The 15,871-nt window shown below is 45.5% G+C and overlaps 1 protein-coding gene across 2 annotated transcripts in view; it reads right to left on the reverse strand.

Moving 5' to 3' along the window:
- Positions 1-14,373: 14,373 nt before the first annotated feature.
- BMP1 (bone morphogenetic protein 1) overlaps positions 14,374-15,871 on the reverse strand; it is a 138,539-nt gene continuing 137,041 nt past the window's right edge. For both annotated transcript variants that reach the window (XM_080982350.1, XM_080982351.1), the window contains exon 20: positions 14,374-15,085. In XM_080982350.1, the coding sequence (XP_080838476.1) occupies positions 14,951-15,085 (135 nt within the window). In that variant the 3' untranslated portion in view covers positions 14,374-14,950. The remainder of the gene's footprint in view (positions 15,086-15,871) is intronic.

Here is a 15,871-nt window from a genome sequence, read left to right on the forward strand (position 1 = left end):
CCACCAGGCCGGGGCCAGAGTTGAAAAGGCCCTGCCTCTGGTTGAAGCCAATCTAACTTCCTTAGGGCCGGGACACTAGGGTGTTGCTATTTATGGACCTTGAGGCTCTCCGTGGGGCAGACCGGGAGAGGCGGTCCCGTAGGTACGAGGGTCCTAGGCCGTGAAGGGCTTTAAAGGTCAAAAGCAGCACCTTAAACCTGACCCTGTACTCCACTGGGAGCCAGTGCAGCTGGAAAAGCACAGGGTGACTATGCTCCCATGGCAGAGACCCCGCGAGGAGCCTCTGGTGCTGGTTTTGACCTATAAAGCCTTAAATGACTCAGGGCCCCAGAACCTCAAGGACCACCTCTCTCCTTATAAACCTACTCAAACTCTGAGATCATCTTCTGAGGCCCTTCTTCTTGTGCCTCCTCCATGAGAGGTCCGGAGGGTGGCCACATGAAAATGGGCCTTTTCTGCAGTGGTTCCCTGCTAATGGAATGCTCTCCCCAGGGAGGCTTGGCTGGTACCTTCATTATACATCTCCAGGCAGAGATGTTCCTCTTTAATCAGACCTTTGGCTCATTGACATCTGATGCCCTTTTAAATGTGTTCTGGTGAAGCTGCCTGGACGTGGTCAGAGATGGCCTTGATAACTGTGAAGTGAGCCAATCACATCGGCTCATTTCCTTTGCTGAGCTAGGAGCCACTGATCTCAGATAAAGTTCCTGTTTGCTTGCATTAGCTTGTCTAACAGAAAGAAGGGTGCTTTGGCACTTGTGGCTTTTGCTCAGTCTTTGCAGGCGGCTCCCCCGAGTTTCCCCCCTGCAGCTTCAATAAACCCATGCTCTTTCTACTTGCTGCTGTCTTCATTGGCTCAGAGAACTGGCAAAGCCCAGACCCCTTCTCTGTGTTCTTGTTTTGTTTCTGTCCTTGTTTTTATTATGTATTTTTTCTATTGTAATTTTATGTACTGCTGCTGCCACCGTGAGTGCTGGGGAAGGCCGCTCCCTCCTCAGGCTAATTCCACCTGGCCTAGGGGGCGGGGCCCACACTCACCTCCGCCACAGCTTTAAGGACACTGGTGCTGCTGCAGCAAATGTTAAAAATGTTTTTATATATTTTAAAGTGTTTTAAAGGGGTTTTTACTTTTTACTTTGTTGTACCACCGTGAACGGTGGTTTTTATATATGTATTTTTATTTTGTTCCGTTTTATTTTGGTTTGGGGTTGGATATTGAGTGGGGTGGGGATTGGTTTTGTTTAGGTATAATTGTTTTTGGTTTGGTTTGTTTTTCTATTTTGTAAATGGAGGCTTGTATGAGGCTTGGGATTGCTACCGTGGTGGGGCGAGGGAGGTATGGCGGTGGGGGCAGATGTCATAGGCGAAGGGGATCAAGATACGGATATGCTCGTACCCCTTCCAATCTGTGCCCCATCCCGAGGGACGAGGGTAGGGTGAGCAAGGATTACTCACCTCCGTCACTGGTGTTGTGCAATGCCAGGTCCATAGGCAACAAAACCGCCACCCTGCGAGATTTCTTTACCTCGCAGGGGGTCGACCTGGCTTGTGTGACAGAGACCTGGGTGCGCGAAGGAGAAACTGTTACCTTACGAGAGATGGCGCCCCCGGGTTTCTCCGTCCTCCACCAGTCGCGGACTGTGGGCCGGGGGGGAGGGGTGGCATTATTAATCCGGGAAGATTGTTCTTTCAGGGCTCTACCATCGCCATCAATCCCCGGCATTGAATGTGTTGGCCTAGTGTGGGGCTCTGAGGTGAGCTTGGCTGTCTGGCTGGTGTACCGGCCACCTAGCGCACCAGCAGCCACCCTGTCAGGCCTGCTGGAGGCGGTGGCCAGCTGGGCCTTGGAGTTCCCTAACCTATTGGTATTGGGGGACTTCAACATCCATGCTGATGCCACTCCCCCCTCACAGGCTCTGGACCTGGTGTCTTCCATGGCGACACTAGGGCTCTCCCAGTTTGTTTCGGGCCCCCCACACATCAAGCAGGCCACACGCTGGATTTGATCTTTGGCGTCGGTATAGATGTGATCATGTCTCCTTCGATGAAGGTGCCATGGTCTGATCACTACGCTCTGAAAGCCAGGATTGACTTTCCACCCCCACCCTGCTTAGGTGGCGAGCCGATTTGGGCTCGCCCGCAGAGGCTGATGGACCCTGATAGATTCCATCAGGCCTTGCGGGACCTTGCTCCCCCTGGCGACTCATTGACTGAGCTTGTTGAGGGATGGAATATCCAGCTCCTGGCAGCCATCGATGAGATCGCACCTAAGCGCCCTCTGTGACCCCGCAGAAACCGGGCTCCCTGGTTTACCGAGGAGCTTCGGAAAATGAAGCAGGACCTCAGACGGCTAGAGCGAGTATGGTGGGGTGCCCGTGATGGAGCCTCAAGGACATCTTATAGGGTTTTTATGAAAACCTATGAGATGGCAGTGAAGGCCGCTAAGAAGTCTTACTTCTCAGCCTCCATTGCATCCGCTAGCTCTTGCCCGGCGCAATTATTTAGTATAATTAGGTCTTTAACGTCCCTTGAAGGACAGCCAAATTTAAATAACAATCTGACACACGGCTGTGAAGCATTTGCGAGCTTTTTTGCGGAGAAGGTCCTGTTGCTCCGCCATGACCTCCCTGCCAATTTGGATACAATAAAGGAACTGGAGGCCCCTCGACTGTCCTCCGGTCCAGTATTGGACCACTTTGATCGGATATCCCCAGCCGATGTGGACAGACTCCTCCGAGCTGGAAAGCCCACCACCTGTCCTCTTGACCCGTGCCCGTCTTGGCTGATTAGAGCGTGTCCAGACGAGGTACGGGCCCCCCTGGGGGATATCATCAATTTGTCCCTTGGCACCGGGACATTCCCAGGGGAACTGAAGGAGGCAGTGGTGCGCCCGCTCTTAAAGAAAACATCATTAGATCCCTTAGATCTATCCAATTACCGCCCGGTTTGGAATCTTCCTTTAAAAAAAATAAAAAAAATATTACTTTCCAACAAATTGAACATACATAGAAAAAGAAAATAAACAGTACAATACAAAAACAATACCTAACACTAAACTAACAAACACACTTTAAACTAGGAAAACAAAACAAAAGCAGTTTAAACTAAGAAAACAAGACAAAAACAATTTAAAACACATCAAATAATTTCAATCTTTCATTCACTTATTTCCATGACCTCCTCATGCCTCCCTTTTTGTGTTCCACTTCTATTTAGTTGTTTCAGCAGTTCCTTTCCATCTTCCTCTGCTTTCCATCCTATAATTATCTTAACACATTTTAACCTTATTTTTCCCTTTAATTCTCTATTAATCTATTTATACTTAATTCCTTATAACATTTCTACTGAAGCCATATAACTTCATTCCAACATTTTTCTAACATTCATTAATTTTGCAATATTTCTGTAAATAGTCTTTAAACTTTTTCCAATCTTCTTCCACCGACTCTTCTCCCTGGTCTCGGATTCTGCCAGTCATTTCCGCCAATTCCATGTAGTCCATCAACTTCATCTGCCATTCTTCCCGGGTGGGTAAATCTTGTGTCTTCCAATACTTCGCGATGAGTATTCTTGCTGCTGTTGTAGCATACATAAAAAAAGTTCTATCCTTCTTTGGCACCAATTGGCCGACCACGCCCAGGAGAAAGGCCTCTGGTTTCTTCAGAAAGGTATATTTAAATACCTTTTTCATTTCATTATAAATCATCTCCCAGAATGTCTTAATCCTTGGGCATGTCCACCAAAGGTGAAAGAATGTGCCTTCAATCTCGTTACATTTCCAACATTTATTTTCGGGCAAGTGGTAAATTTTTGCAAGCTTGACTGGTGTCATGTACCACCTATAAATCATTTTCATTAAGTTTTCTCTTAGGGCATTACATGCCGTAAATTTCATACCTGTGGTCCATAACTGTTCCCAGTCAGCCATCATTATATTATGTCCGACATCTTGTGCCCATTTAATCATGGCTGATTTCACCGTTTCATCCTGGGTGTTCCATTTCAACAGCAAGTTATACATTCTTGACAAATTCTTGATTTTTGAATCTAACAGTTCTGTTTCCAATTTTGATTTTTCCACCTGGAAACCAACTTTTTTGTCCAAATTATATGCCTCCATTATTTGATAATAATGGAGCCAATCTCGCACTTTATTTTTCAATTTTTCAAAGCTCTGCAATTTTAGTCTGTCTCCCTCTTGTTCCAGAATTTCCCAATATTTCGGCCATTTGGCCTCCATATTGAGTTTTTTCTCTGCCTTCGCTTCCATTGGTGACAACCATCTTGGGGTTTTCTTTTCTAACAAATCTTTATATCTTATCCATACATTAAACAATGCTTTTCTAACAATATGATTTTTAAATGCTTTATGTGTTTTCACCTTATCATACCACAGATATGCATGCCAACCAAATATGTTGTTAAAACCTTCTAGGTCCAACACATCAGTGTCTTCAAGTAGCAGCCATTCTCTCAGCCAACAAAAAGCAGCTGATTCAGAATGGAGTTTTAGGTCTGGCAGGGCAAATCCACCTCTTTCTTTAGCATCAGTTAATATCTTAAATTTTATTCGAGGCTTCTTGCCCTGCCAGACAAATCTGGAAATATCTTTCTGCCACTTCTTAAAACAATCCATCTTATCCAAAATTTGTAATGTTTGAAACAAGAGCAACATCCTTGGCAGCACATTCATTTTTATCACTGCAATTCGGCCTAATAATGATAACTTCAAATTTGACCATATTTCTAAATCTTTTTTCACTTCAATCCAACATTTTTCATAATTATCCTTAAATAAATTTACATTTTTAGCAGTCATATTAACCCCTAAATATTTCACTTTCTTAACCAATGTTAATCCTGTCTCTTCCTGAAATTTGTCTCTCTCATTTACAGTTAAGTTTTTCTCTAAGACCTTAGTTTTTATCTTGTTCAGCTTAAAACCTGCCACTTGCCCAAATTCTTGAATCAATTCCAATACCCTCTTTGTGCTAGATTCTGGTTCCTGTAGAGTCAATACTAGATCATCAGCAAATGCTTTCAATTTATACTGTTTAACTCCCACTTGTATACCTTTAATCTCTTGATCCTTTCTTATCATGTTTAGCAAAACCTCAAGGACCGAAATAAAAAGCAGTGGGGAAATTGGGCAACTTTGTCGTGTCCCTTTCTCAATCTTGAATTCCGGGTTTCGAATCTTCCGTTCCTGGGTAAGGTGATTGAGCGAGCGGTTGCTGAACAGCTTGGTGGGTTTCTGGATGAAACATCGGCTCTGGATCCATTCCAGTCCGGCTTCTGCGCTGGTCATGGGGCCGAGACGGCTCTAGTCGCCCTAACAGATGATTTCCGCAGGCAGCTGTATCGAGGTGGGTCAGGGCTGCTGATTCTTCTAGACCTGTCAGCAGCCTTCGACATGGTCGATCACGAACTCCTGGACCACCGCCTTGCCGACGTGGGGATCCAGGGCACAGTCGTTCAGTGGCTGCGCTCATTTCTCTCTGGTTGGGGACAGAGGGTGGCGCTTGGGGGGGGATTGTCATCGCGCCACTCCTTGGTGTGTGGAGTGCCTCAGGGTGCAATACTCTCCCCAATGCTTTCCAACATCTTTATGCGCCCCCTCGCCCAGCTTGTCCGGAGTTTGGGGTTGGACTGCCATCAGTACACTGATGACACCCAACTCTGTTGATGGATGGCCATCCTGACTCGGCCCCAGACACACTGATCAGACGTTTGGAAGCTGTGGCTGGATGGTTACATGGGAACCGGTTGAAGTTAAATCCTTCGAAGACAGAGGTCCTTTGGCTGGGTTGGGACAATATGGGGTTGGGGGGGCAACTCCCATCTCTTGCAGGGGCGCAATTAGTGCCAGCACTGTCCGTTAAGAGTCTGGGTGTAATCTTCGACACCTCCCTTTCCATGGAGGCGCAGATTGCAGCTATAACAAAGGCGGCATTTTTTCATCTCCGCCAAGCTAAGCAGTTGGCTCCTTACCTCTCTCGCCCTGACCTAGCCACTGTGATTCACGCGACGGTCACCTCCAGACTAGATTATTGTAACTCGCTCTACGTGGGGCTGCCCTTGAGACTGACCCAGAAACTCCAGCGGGTGCAGAATGCCGTGGCAAGACTCCTTACGGGGTCCTTGCTGCGAGATCACATTCACCCAGTGCTATACCAGCCGCACTGGCTCCCGGTGGAGTACAGGATCAGGTTTAAGGTGCTGGTTTTAACCTTCATAGCCCTATACGGCCTAGGACCCTCGTACCTACGGGACCGCCTCTCCTGGTATGCCCCACAGAGAAACTTACGGTCTGCAAATAAAAACATCCTGAAGGTCCCAGGCCACAGAGAGGTTAGGCTGGCCTCAACTAGAGCCAGGGCTTTCTCGGCTGCGGCTCCAATCTGGTGGAACGCTTTGTCACAAGAGACTAGGGCCCTGCAGGACTTGACATCTTTCCGCAGGGCCTGCAAGGCAGAGCTGTTCCACCAGGTCTTTGGTCAGGGCGCAGCCTGACCCCGTCCTCTGGCAATCTGCACAGAATTTTGCTAAATGGTTGCCATCAATTTGATTTTAATTAATTTTATAATGAAATGTTTTTAGATTGTTGGATTATTTGATTGTTGTTAGCCGCCCTGAGCCCGGCTTTGGCTGGGGAGGGCGGGATATAAATAAATTATTATTATTATTATTATTATTATTATTATTATTATTATTATTATTATTTTGTGAAGTGCCCTGAGATCTACAGGTAGATGGAGGTACACAGTTTTAATAAATAAGGCTCCAAAAGCAAAGTTATCGTGTTTAAGAACTGGTAAAACAGAGGTTTGGTTTTTTTGGTGCTGGTGGGTGGAAAATATCCATTTCCATTTGGTTTAATTATATATATATATATATATATATATAAATAAAATACTTAGGTATTGCAAAAGAGTGACATTTCTCTATATAGATTTGTTTGATTTGCTGGGGTGGGGGTGGAGTAATACACAGAAACAGTAGGAATGCCTTATAGGTGCTCAATAGCCATGAACAGCAAAATCATGCATTGCTCCCTACAAAAACCTGAAACATTCCAAAATTTCGAAGAGGTTTTGCACAAGGCCACTGTTTTCATTCAAAGAAAAAAGATAAATTTCAATGTATGTGCTCACTATTTACAGTGCAGTGATTTTAATATCTAGCTCCTTCCAAGCGGGTTGTTTAAACATGTAGCAGTTGGAATAGGGAATAGAGGCACTTTGTTTGGTATTGGGGGAGCCACCCAAAGCAAAATGGCTGAATCATGCTCAGGGGAGGAGCCAATGGACATTTGGCATTAGAGAACTCTTACCCAAATATCACCACACACATGGCAAACCACCTGCCCCCAAAAACCTAGATGCTAATGAGTTTTCACATGAGTGGTGACTGTCAATATTTTTCTACTTATCACATGTTCTGTGGTAAGGGGAAATCCATATTAAATGTGAAAAAGTAGGAGCTGGTATTTTGATGATGACATCATGTGGACGCCATAAAAAAGGAGTGTGTGAGAGAGCGTCATGCCAATTCTACAATGAACTGCTTCTGGAAGAACTCTCAGTCTCTCTCTCTGGTGTGAAATCTGCTTCTTCCTCATGGTGCAATCTGATGCCGCTGACAAATTGTTTTAGAAAAGTGATTAAGTTCTGCCTGGTCCTCCAGTTCTTCAGCTGCATCGAGGACACACCAGGCAGGAAGCTAAAGAAGAACTTTATTAGCACTTCCCCAAAAGGCCAGGAGCAGGAATCTCCCAGTTCCACCCAGATACAACTAGGTCCAGGGCAACCCAGTGACCAAAGTACACACACATATCTAAATGGAAATTGGGGCACGGCCCTAGCCTAAGTAAGAGGGGAAAGCTGCAGCAAGGCAGGGGCATGTCCACATTAGTGGGGCAGGATGCGGTTTGCCCACTGTCTGCCCACACTAGCAGGTTGAGAGGAGGCATGGATGTCTTCAGGCTTATATTTTCAGATCAGATCAACACATCAAAACAAAGTATTTCTCAAGAAACTACTGGATAGGTGTCAATTGTGACCAGCGCTGTGAATACAGGGCTTCTTCACAAGTCAGCAGTGGGAGTGCAATGAATGCAGAGTACTGTAAATGTGAATGTGTACTTTGTAGCTCTTAGGAAAGGTTTGATTCCTATGGAAATGATCATTCCCATAGCCAAGTACTGTTTACTCTGACTGCCAATAGCTATGCACTGTCATGCTTTCCCCCAGCCTTGCTGTGTGATCTCTTCTTAACTGGAGATGGGACCTTCTAGATTCAAAGCACCTGATCAATCCCACCCCCGCCCGTTGCTGGTTGATTTTTCTATATGTTTAATTCAAGCAATACTTACCTTACACACAAGCAAATGTGCTGCCCTCCTCACACTCTCCCTTGCACTGTGCAAAATAAAACAAACAGAAATATAAATGACACCCCCCACCCCAAAGAACCCCAATTATTTAGGACATTTATTTACTATAGAGGACAAAAGAGACTCAAGAAAGAGCATGCACTCTTGGATCCTTTCCCACCATGAAACTTGGCAACTGTCTCCCACTTTTGGCTTCCTGCAGCTTTCCTTTCCTTCGGAACTGGAGTCTTCACATGGGACACATTCGTCCATCTCAATCTCTTCTTGGTCATCTGATTCCTCTTTCCATAGCTCAGCTCGGTGCTCTGGTCTTTGACATGCGCCACTCTTCAGCCCGCAGTTGTCATCTTCCTGTACGGATGGCACTTGGACACAAGGACTCCTGTTTTTCCATTTATTGCATGGCTGCTGGACCTCATTTTCTAACTCTATGCCATCTTCATTATCCAGAAATATATTTAAAGGTACATTTAGGTGGATGTCTATAGGGACGATTCTGCGCTTCTTCAGGCTGGGCTGTTCAGTAGAGCTGCATTTGACAGTTGCTTTGCATGTAACTCCTGCATTGCTTTTTCTTCCATGCTTTTGCCGTCTCTTTCCTCTTGAACATTTTGCTTTCTGGAAAGCAGTGGGTGACGCACATATCTGCCCGCAGGAGCTGCTACAACAAGATGAGGTGGGGCTCTTACATCTGTCTTTGCTGCTTTTGTTTCTCCTTGAGAGGGAGCATAAAGACTCCTCAGACTCGTATACCTTTTTAGTTTTGGTCCAAGCAAAAGGTGAAGAAGGATCTTCACACTCCCTTCGCTGCTCCTCTGATCTTTCTCTCTTTCTGCTACAAGATGTTGATGGGCCTGCAAAACCAGGCGTTTCTTCACATCTGCTTTTGCATGTGATCTTGTATGTACACTGGTTCTTCCTGGGGCACTTGCGCTTACATGGAGGTGAACAGATGCGGGCATCTTGTGGGACTTTGATTTGAACTGGTATGCGGTAGCTCTGTGTGATGAATTCGGCCATAGAATAGGTGACCCCTATCTTCTTGGACAGCTGCCTGGGGGTGAGGCCCAAATCCTGCCACCTGGTCTTGTTGATGTTCATTCTACTGTTCCTTTCCAGCTACCCCATCTTTATGCCCACCCTTGCTCTCCAGAGCTTGCAGTGGTCCTTGGGGAGCAGGGGTTCTGTGACATCAGTAGCTACAGAGCTGATGTCATAAGCATGACTGCACCTTAGGTTAGCATATGTGTCACATACGAGTCATTTTTGTTTTAAATAGCCTCTTGCAGTAAAAGAGAAATCCTTCATTTAAGTAGTTCCTGATTCTTGACATTGCAGGCAACACATCTGCAAGAATGTTTATGGATCGGCAGCATTCTGGCAGTCCAAGAGCAAATGTAGGAACCAAGTTTACCTATCATTCTCTTCTGTTTTGTGATCCCAGGACAGGCTCACTCTGGTGCCCTCCCCCAGCCAAGGAACGAGGGCCTCCGAGAGGCTGCTTCCCTGGAAGAACATAACAGCAAGGGGTTGACCTACCCAAATGAATCTATTGGCCAGAGAAGGATCTTGCTTCCACCACCCTGCTTCAAAGAACATTTGGGCTCCAGCTGCCATTTGCTACGGGACAAATAGTGAATCCTTTCCCTTTTAGTTGTAACTGAATTAACTGTGAGTCAGAACTTATCTGTTGTTTTAATGAATTAATATCCTGCTTTGCAAACAGTCATCAGAGTGGTTTACAGCACAGGGGCGAATTTTGGTACTCTTTGGTAATATGGCCCTGTGAGTGTGGCCAAAATTTGGCAGCCCCAAATGGATTTCAGTTACGGGTCTTCTAAATTTTATTGTTGTTGTTTAGTCGTGCCCGACTCTTCATGACCCCATGGACCAGAGCACGCCAGGCCCTCCTGTTTTCCACTGCCTCCCGCAGTTTGGTCAGACTTGAGAACACTGTCCAACCATCTCATCCTCTGTCGTCCCCTTCTCCTTGTGCTCTCCATCTTTCCCAACATCAGGGTCTTTTCTAGGGAGTCTTCTCTTCTCATGAGGTGGCCAAAGTCTTGGAGCCTCGGCTTCAGGATCTGTCCTTCCAGTGAGCACTCAGGGCTGATTTCCTTCAGGATAGATTGGTTTGATCTTTTTGCTGTCCATGGTCTCCTCCAGCACCACAATTCAAAAGCATCAATTCTTTGGCGACCAGCCTTTTTTATGGTCAGCAGAGCTAAATTTTATACCCCCTCATATTGGCATCCTGTGTGGGGGGAACCACCTGCACCGCCCTAAATCTGGCACTATCCAGCCTCACTGTCCATGTGCAACTAGCTCCACTGCAGCAGGAGTTGCCATTGGATGTTACTTCCCAGCAGGTCACCTGGTGTTATAAGGCCTTGTGGAGCAGGTGCTTGCTGCTGCCAGAACAGAGCAGGCGGATACATGATGAGTCAAACCTGTGTTCCATTTAACTCAGTATCATCTAGAGCAGGGTTTCCCAAACTTGTTGGACTACAAGTCCCATCAACCCTAGCTAGCAGTGGCTCTCAATAATTTTAGACAGGGGACATTCCCAGCTCTACCTTGAGGTGCTGGCAAGTGAAACTGGGACCTTCTGCATGTCGCTACAGAGCTTCCCATGTCCTCACCTCCCTCCTGTGACAGTGAAGTTGGTTATTAGTTATCATGCCAATAGCAGCTAAAATGTGTAGACAACAATAAGGAACGGGATCAGCGCACACTACGTTAAGTGTTGGACCACCACAAATGATATTCCAGGAGATAATCCTCTATGATATGGATGACATCTGGCCCAATGCTTGTTTTGGGTACAACATACTGTCAACAACATGTATCCAGGCCATTAATCACCAAAATATATGGAAAAGGAATAAGCAACTGGGGCTCTGCTCCCAGAATAAACATTAGACCACAACAAATGATAGTTTTATGAGAATACCCTGAAATAGCATTGAATCTTGTTTGACCCAAAGCTTGACACAAGACACTGTGCTTACGTGTCCATGCCAACAGCCAAAATATGTAGAAAAGAATGAGGATATGTGAGTATTAACCCCACAATTTGCATGCCCAATGAAATGAATGAGAACTGCACCGGTAGCTGCCAATTCATCAATGAGGCATAAGGAGAACATTCTGGTAGATGGTGACCTGTGTTGGTCAACACCAAAGCATCTCAAGTGCTGGATAACTGAGATTCAAACTTAATAGCTGTGTCATGAGTATCACTGCAAATACTTCCCAGCATCATTTATTATTGGGCTCATCCCCATTACACAGAGTCTTCACACTAGCTTAAGCCGCTTCCAGGAACATGTGATGTGAAGACTCCATGCAGTAACTGGCTTCCACACTGCAGCATCTGTTTGGAGCTGCCTCTGGGCATTTTCTGTGGCCCTCGTGTGGCTGCTGCCGCATAGGAAGTAGTCCTTTTACAGTACTACTTTTAGATGTAAGGAGTTACTTACTAGCGAGCCATAGGAGGTAGCAGGGAATTCATTATTTGTTCCCCATAATGCTTTCATGTGACCTCCAATTATGATTTTACTCCTTTGGGGACAAACGACTGGAATCAATCCTACTCTTGCTCCCTTGGCCCCAGGCCAGATGATGGGAGCTATACCCTTCTCACTCATATTTTGTTCAAGTTAAAAGCTCCCTTTTCTTCTTCATCTCATTTATCACACAGATTGCCATAACTTGCCTCTGTTGGCATTGCTGCAGCCCAATGAATGTAGGAGCAAGTTCACAGCTGGACTTTGAATATGTATAACCCGAAGTGACTACTTGAGCCACTGTGATGGAGTGCTGTGCTGGACTAAAACCAACCAGCTAGGGTACAATTTTTGTTTAGCCATGAGACTCCAATGACTGTGCGCCAGTCAGTCACCTGCTCTCAGCATCATTTAGTTCACAGGTTGTGTGAAGAAGTGAACTGAGTGTTTTCTCATGCTGACATATTCTTGGTGGTACTTGCAATGTGAGAATGTTCATGCTTTTAGTGCAGTGAATCCCTTCCTTGGGGTCCCAGGAAACCTCCAACACCCACCGTCCTTTTGTTGAACTTTCCATCTGCAAAGAAGGGCTGGCTGGCTTTTCCTCAAAGGGAAGGAAAAATGGCCAGGTTAGTCACCTGTACTAATAACTCTAAGTCAATGCACACCTGTGCAAAAAAGAAAAGATGGTAATGGGTGAGGTCCAGAGACCAGGAGACTCTGGTGAAATGCTCTTCTGGGCCATGGCCTTCTTGCAGGGCCTTGGGAAAGAGTTCCTCTTTTCTGAAAGACTTCATAAGAAGATGAGTGAAATAAGGGCCACAATCCCAAACAGCTGAATGAACTGGTATAGGATTGGGCACAGTTAGCGAGCGCTATTTTGAACACCTTTTCTACAGCTGCTCAGCAAAATGGTCAAGTCTGCATTCCATTTAAAAACCAGTTGCAGTAAAAGTTCTCAAGTAATGTATGCTTTTCTGCTGGCCAAATATCTGGCTTACAGAATTGTGAAAAAGGACTGTGGAACATTCTACCATTCATGGTTCCATGCAGATACATTTACAGTCATCTAAAAGTAGCTTGGGCATTCATCCCCCCAAGATTCAGACAATGAATTCCACAGAAATTAGGAGAGTTGAAAGTACAGGCCCCAAAAAGAATCTGCAGCTAATCTGATGCCTGAGCTGAGGACATTGAGAGTTCACGGCATCTACTTCCAGTGTCAGAGGAAGTAGGCCTCCAAATCCAACTTGCTGGGGATCACAAGTGGGGAGAGCGCACTTGCACTTCGGTCCTGTTTCTAGGCTTTTCACTTGGCCACTGTGAGAAAAGGATGATGGACTAGATGGGTCTTTGGCCTAATCAGGAAGCGCTCTTATTTATGTTCCCACTTGAGCAGGAAGTGAATGGCAGGAATAATGAACAGGAAACCATAGAATCATAGAATGATAGAGTTGGAAGAGACCACAAGGGCCATCGAGTCCAACCCCCTGCCAAGCAGGAAACACCATCAGAGCACTCCTGACATATGGTTGTCAAGCCTCTGCTTAAAGACCTCCAAAGAAGGAGACTCCACCACACTCCTTGGCAGCAAATTCCACTGTCGAACAGCTCTTACTGTCAGGAAGTTCTTCCTAATGTTTAGGTGGAATCTTCTTTCTTGTAGTTTGGATCCATTGCTCCGTGTCCGCTTCTCTGGAGCAGCAGAAAACAACCTTTCTCCCTCCTCTATGTGACATCCTTTGATATATTTGAACATGGCTATCATATCACCCCTTAACCTCCTCTTCTCCAGGCTAAACATGCCCAGCTCCCTTAGCCGTTCCTCATAAGGCATCGTTTCCAGGCCTTTGACCATTTTGGTTGCCCTCCTCTGGACACGTTCCAGTTTGTCAATGTCCTTCTTGAACTGTGGTGCCCAGAACTGGACACAGTACTCCAGGTGAGGTCTGACCAGAGCAGAATACAGTGGCACTATTACTTCCCTTGATCTAGATGCTATACTCCTATTGATGCAGCCCAGCATTGCATTGGCTTTTTTAGCTGCCGCGTCACACTGTTGGCTCATGTCAAGTTTGTGGTCAACCAAGACTCCTAGATCCTTTTCACATGTACTGCTCTCAAGCCAGAAGGGAAGGTGATCACTAGAGAAAAAACAAACCATCCCAAAAGGAAAGTGCAGCTGGAATGGGGGAAAAGAAAGAAATGGCCAAAACCCCATTTGAAACAGCTCCAGAAAGAGAGTTGCACAGAACCAGAATGCAAAAGGAACCCATGAAAATAAAGATTCACAAGGTAATTTCAGGAATTCTGGTTGTAGTACTTTCCCTTTTTGTAGGTCTGGACAAGTGGGGACTGCAAGTTCTGCTTTTATTCCAATTAAAAATTTAATTTAAAAATAAAAAAGTTAATGAAGGAGCAAGAAGTTTTCAAGTTACATTTTTCTTGGTAATGGAATATTTTTTAAAAAAAATCTCAAATAGTAAACGTTTAAAGAGGCTGTTGTGCATCTCTTGAGAAGTACTAGAAAGAGTGTTTATTACATCATTACAACAGATAAGACAGCTTCTGCAAGCATGGCAGTCCCTCCACTGCATTTGGGTCTGTATAGTCAGACACTTTGCTGGTCAACCTGCTTTATAGAGTTTATAAAGGAAAATGTCTGCCATAGGTTGGATTTCCCAGCATTTAAATCATAACCTCCAGGACTGGGGGAGAGCCGTGCAGACAAAGAATCAAATTGTAAATGGAAGCTGTGAAGTGGTTAGTCCTGGAGACCCTCTGCTCAAGAAACAAAGAGGCACAGAAACGGACATTTGTTTTTTAAATGAAAGGACTCCCCCCAGACAAGTCTGTATGAGCAGCTGGCAGCACCTTTGCTTTTGCTTGAGTGTTTCACACTCTGAGGTGTATTGTGTTTTTCTCCTTCCAGTCTATTTGAATTTTCTCCAGAGTGTCTTTTTTCCTTTTTCTGCAGACAGTGGAGACCTGCCCCTCCAGTACTGGAAGGCTTGCTCTCCTTCGTAGGGTGTTGGGCGGCCAGAGATCACTTCCGTGTGTGCAGCGTGTCCTGGAACTTGGTACTGGTGTACCGCAGGTGGAAACCCTTCTTGTTAATGGTGTCATCTGAGTGGAATCTTACCATCACGGAGTCACCAGCAGAATAGACCTCTTCTGGAGGCTAGCAAGAAGGAAGGATCAAGAGAGAGAACAGGTGAGATGAACCGGGGAGACACGATTCCTTCTTAACCCTAAGAGGTAAGATCCTGCCTTCCTCAGGATAGGCAGGCTTATGTCCCATCAGTGCCCCCCCAAATCCAGTTTCTGTACCTTGAAAACCCAAATCTGTGCTTGAAATTAGGCAAGTCAAGCAGTGGTGGTTGAATTTGCATTGGAGGCCGAGCTGATTGGTGCCAGTAATTAAGCCTCTGCAAACAGATGTCGCGGGGGGGGGGCTTGATGGAAGGGGGCAAGGAAGCTCCTCCTTTCTCAGCACCCTCCTGCTTTTGCCATTATCCTGGCAAAATGTACTGAAATACACTACTTTTCAAATACACTACTTTTGCAAATACACTACTTTTCAATTTTGCTTGCCTTTCTACTTGGCCTCTCCGTTTCAAGTGCTGCCTAAGGTTGCACCAAGTGGTCTCACAAATGCATTATAATGGGAGAGGAAATGTGCTATAGTAAAATTGCTGGTGAACAAGGGCTGGGGATTTCCATGCAGCCATAAATGTGACCTTGAGCCCATCACTATCTCCCAGCCTAAGCTTCCTCACAGGGTTATTGTGAAGACAGGAAGGAACCATGTTTTCTACCATGAGCTTTTTGGACGATGGGAAGAATAAAAATGTAATAGTTAGATGGATAGATAAGTGTTTGAAAAGAGGGGAAACTGTCTTTGCTACATTACTTAAAGTTTGTAAGGGATGTAAGTGAAGTAAAGTGGTACCTCGGGTTACAGATG

The sequence above is a fragment of the Podarcis pityusensis genome (genome assembly GCF_964106645.2).
Source record: "Podarcis pityusensis genome assembly, chromosome: 15".
NCBI classification, from domain to species: Eukaryota; Metazoa; Chordata; class Lepidosauria; order Squamata; family Lacertidae; genus Podarcis; species Podarcis pityusensis.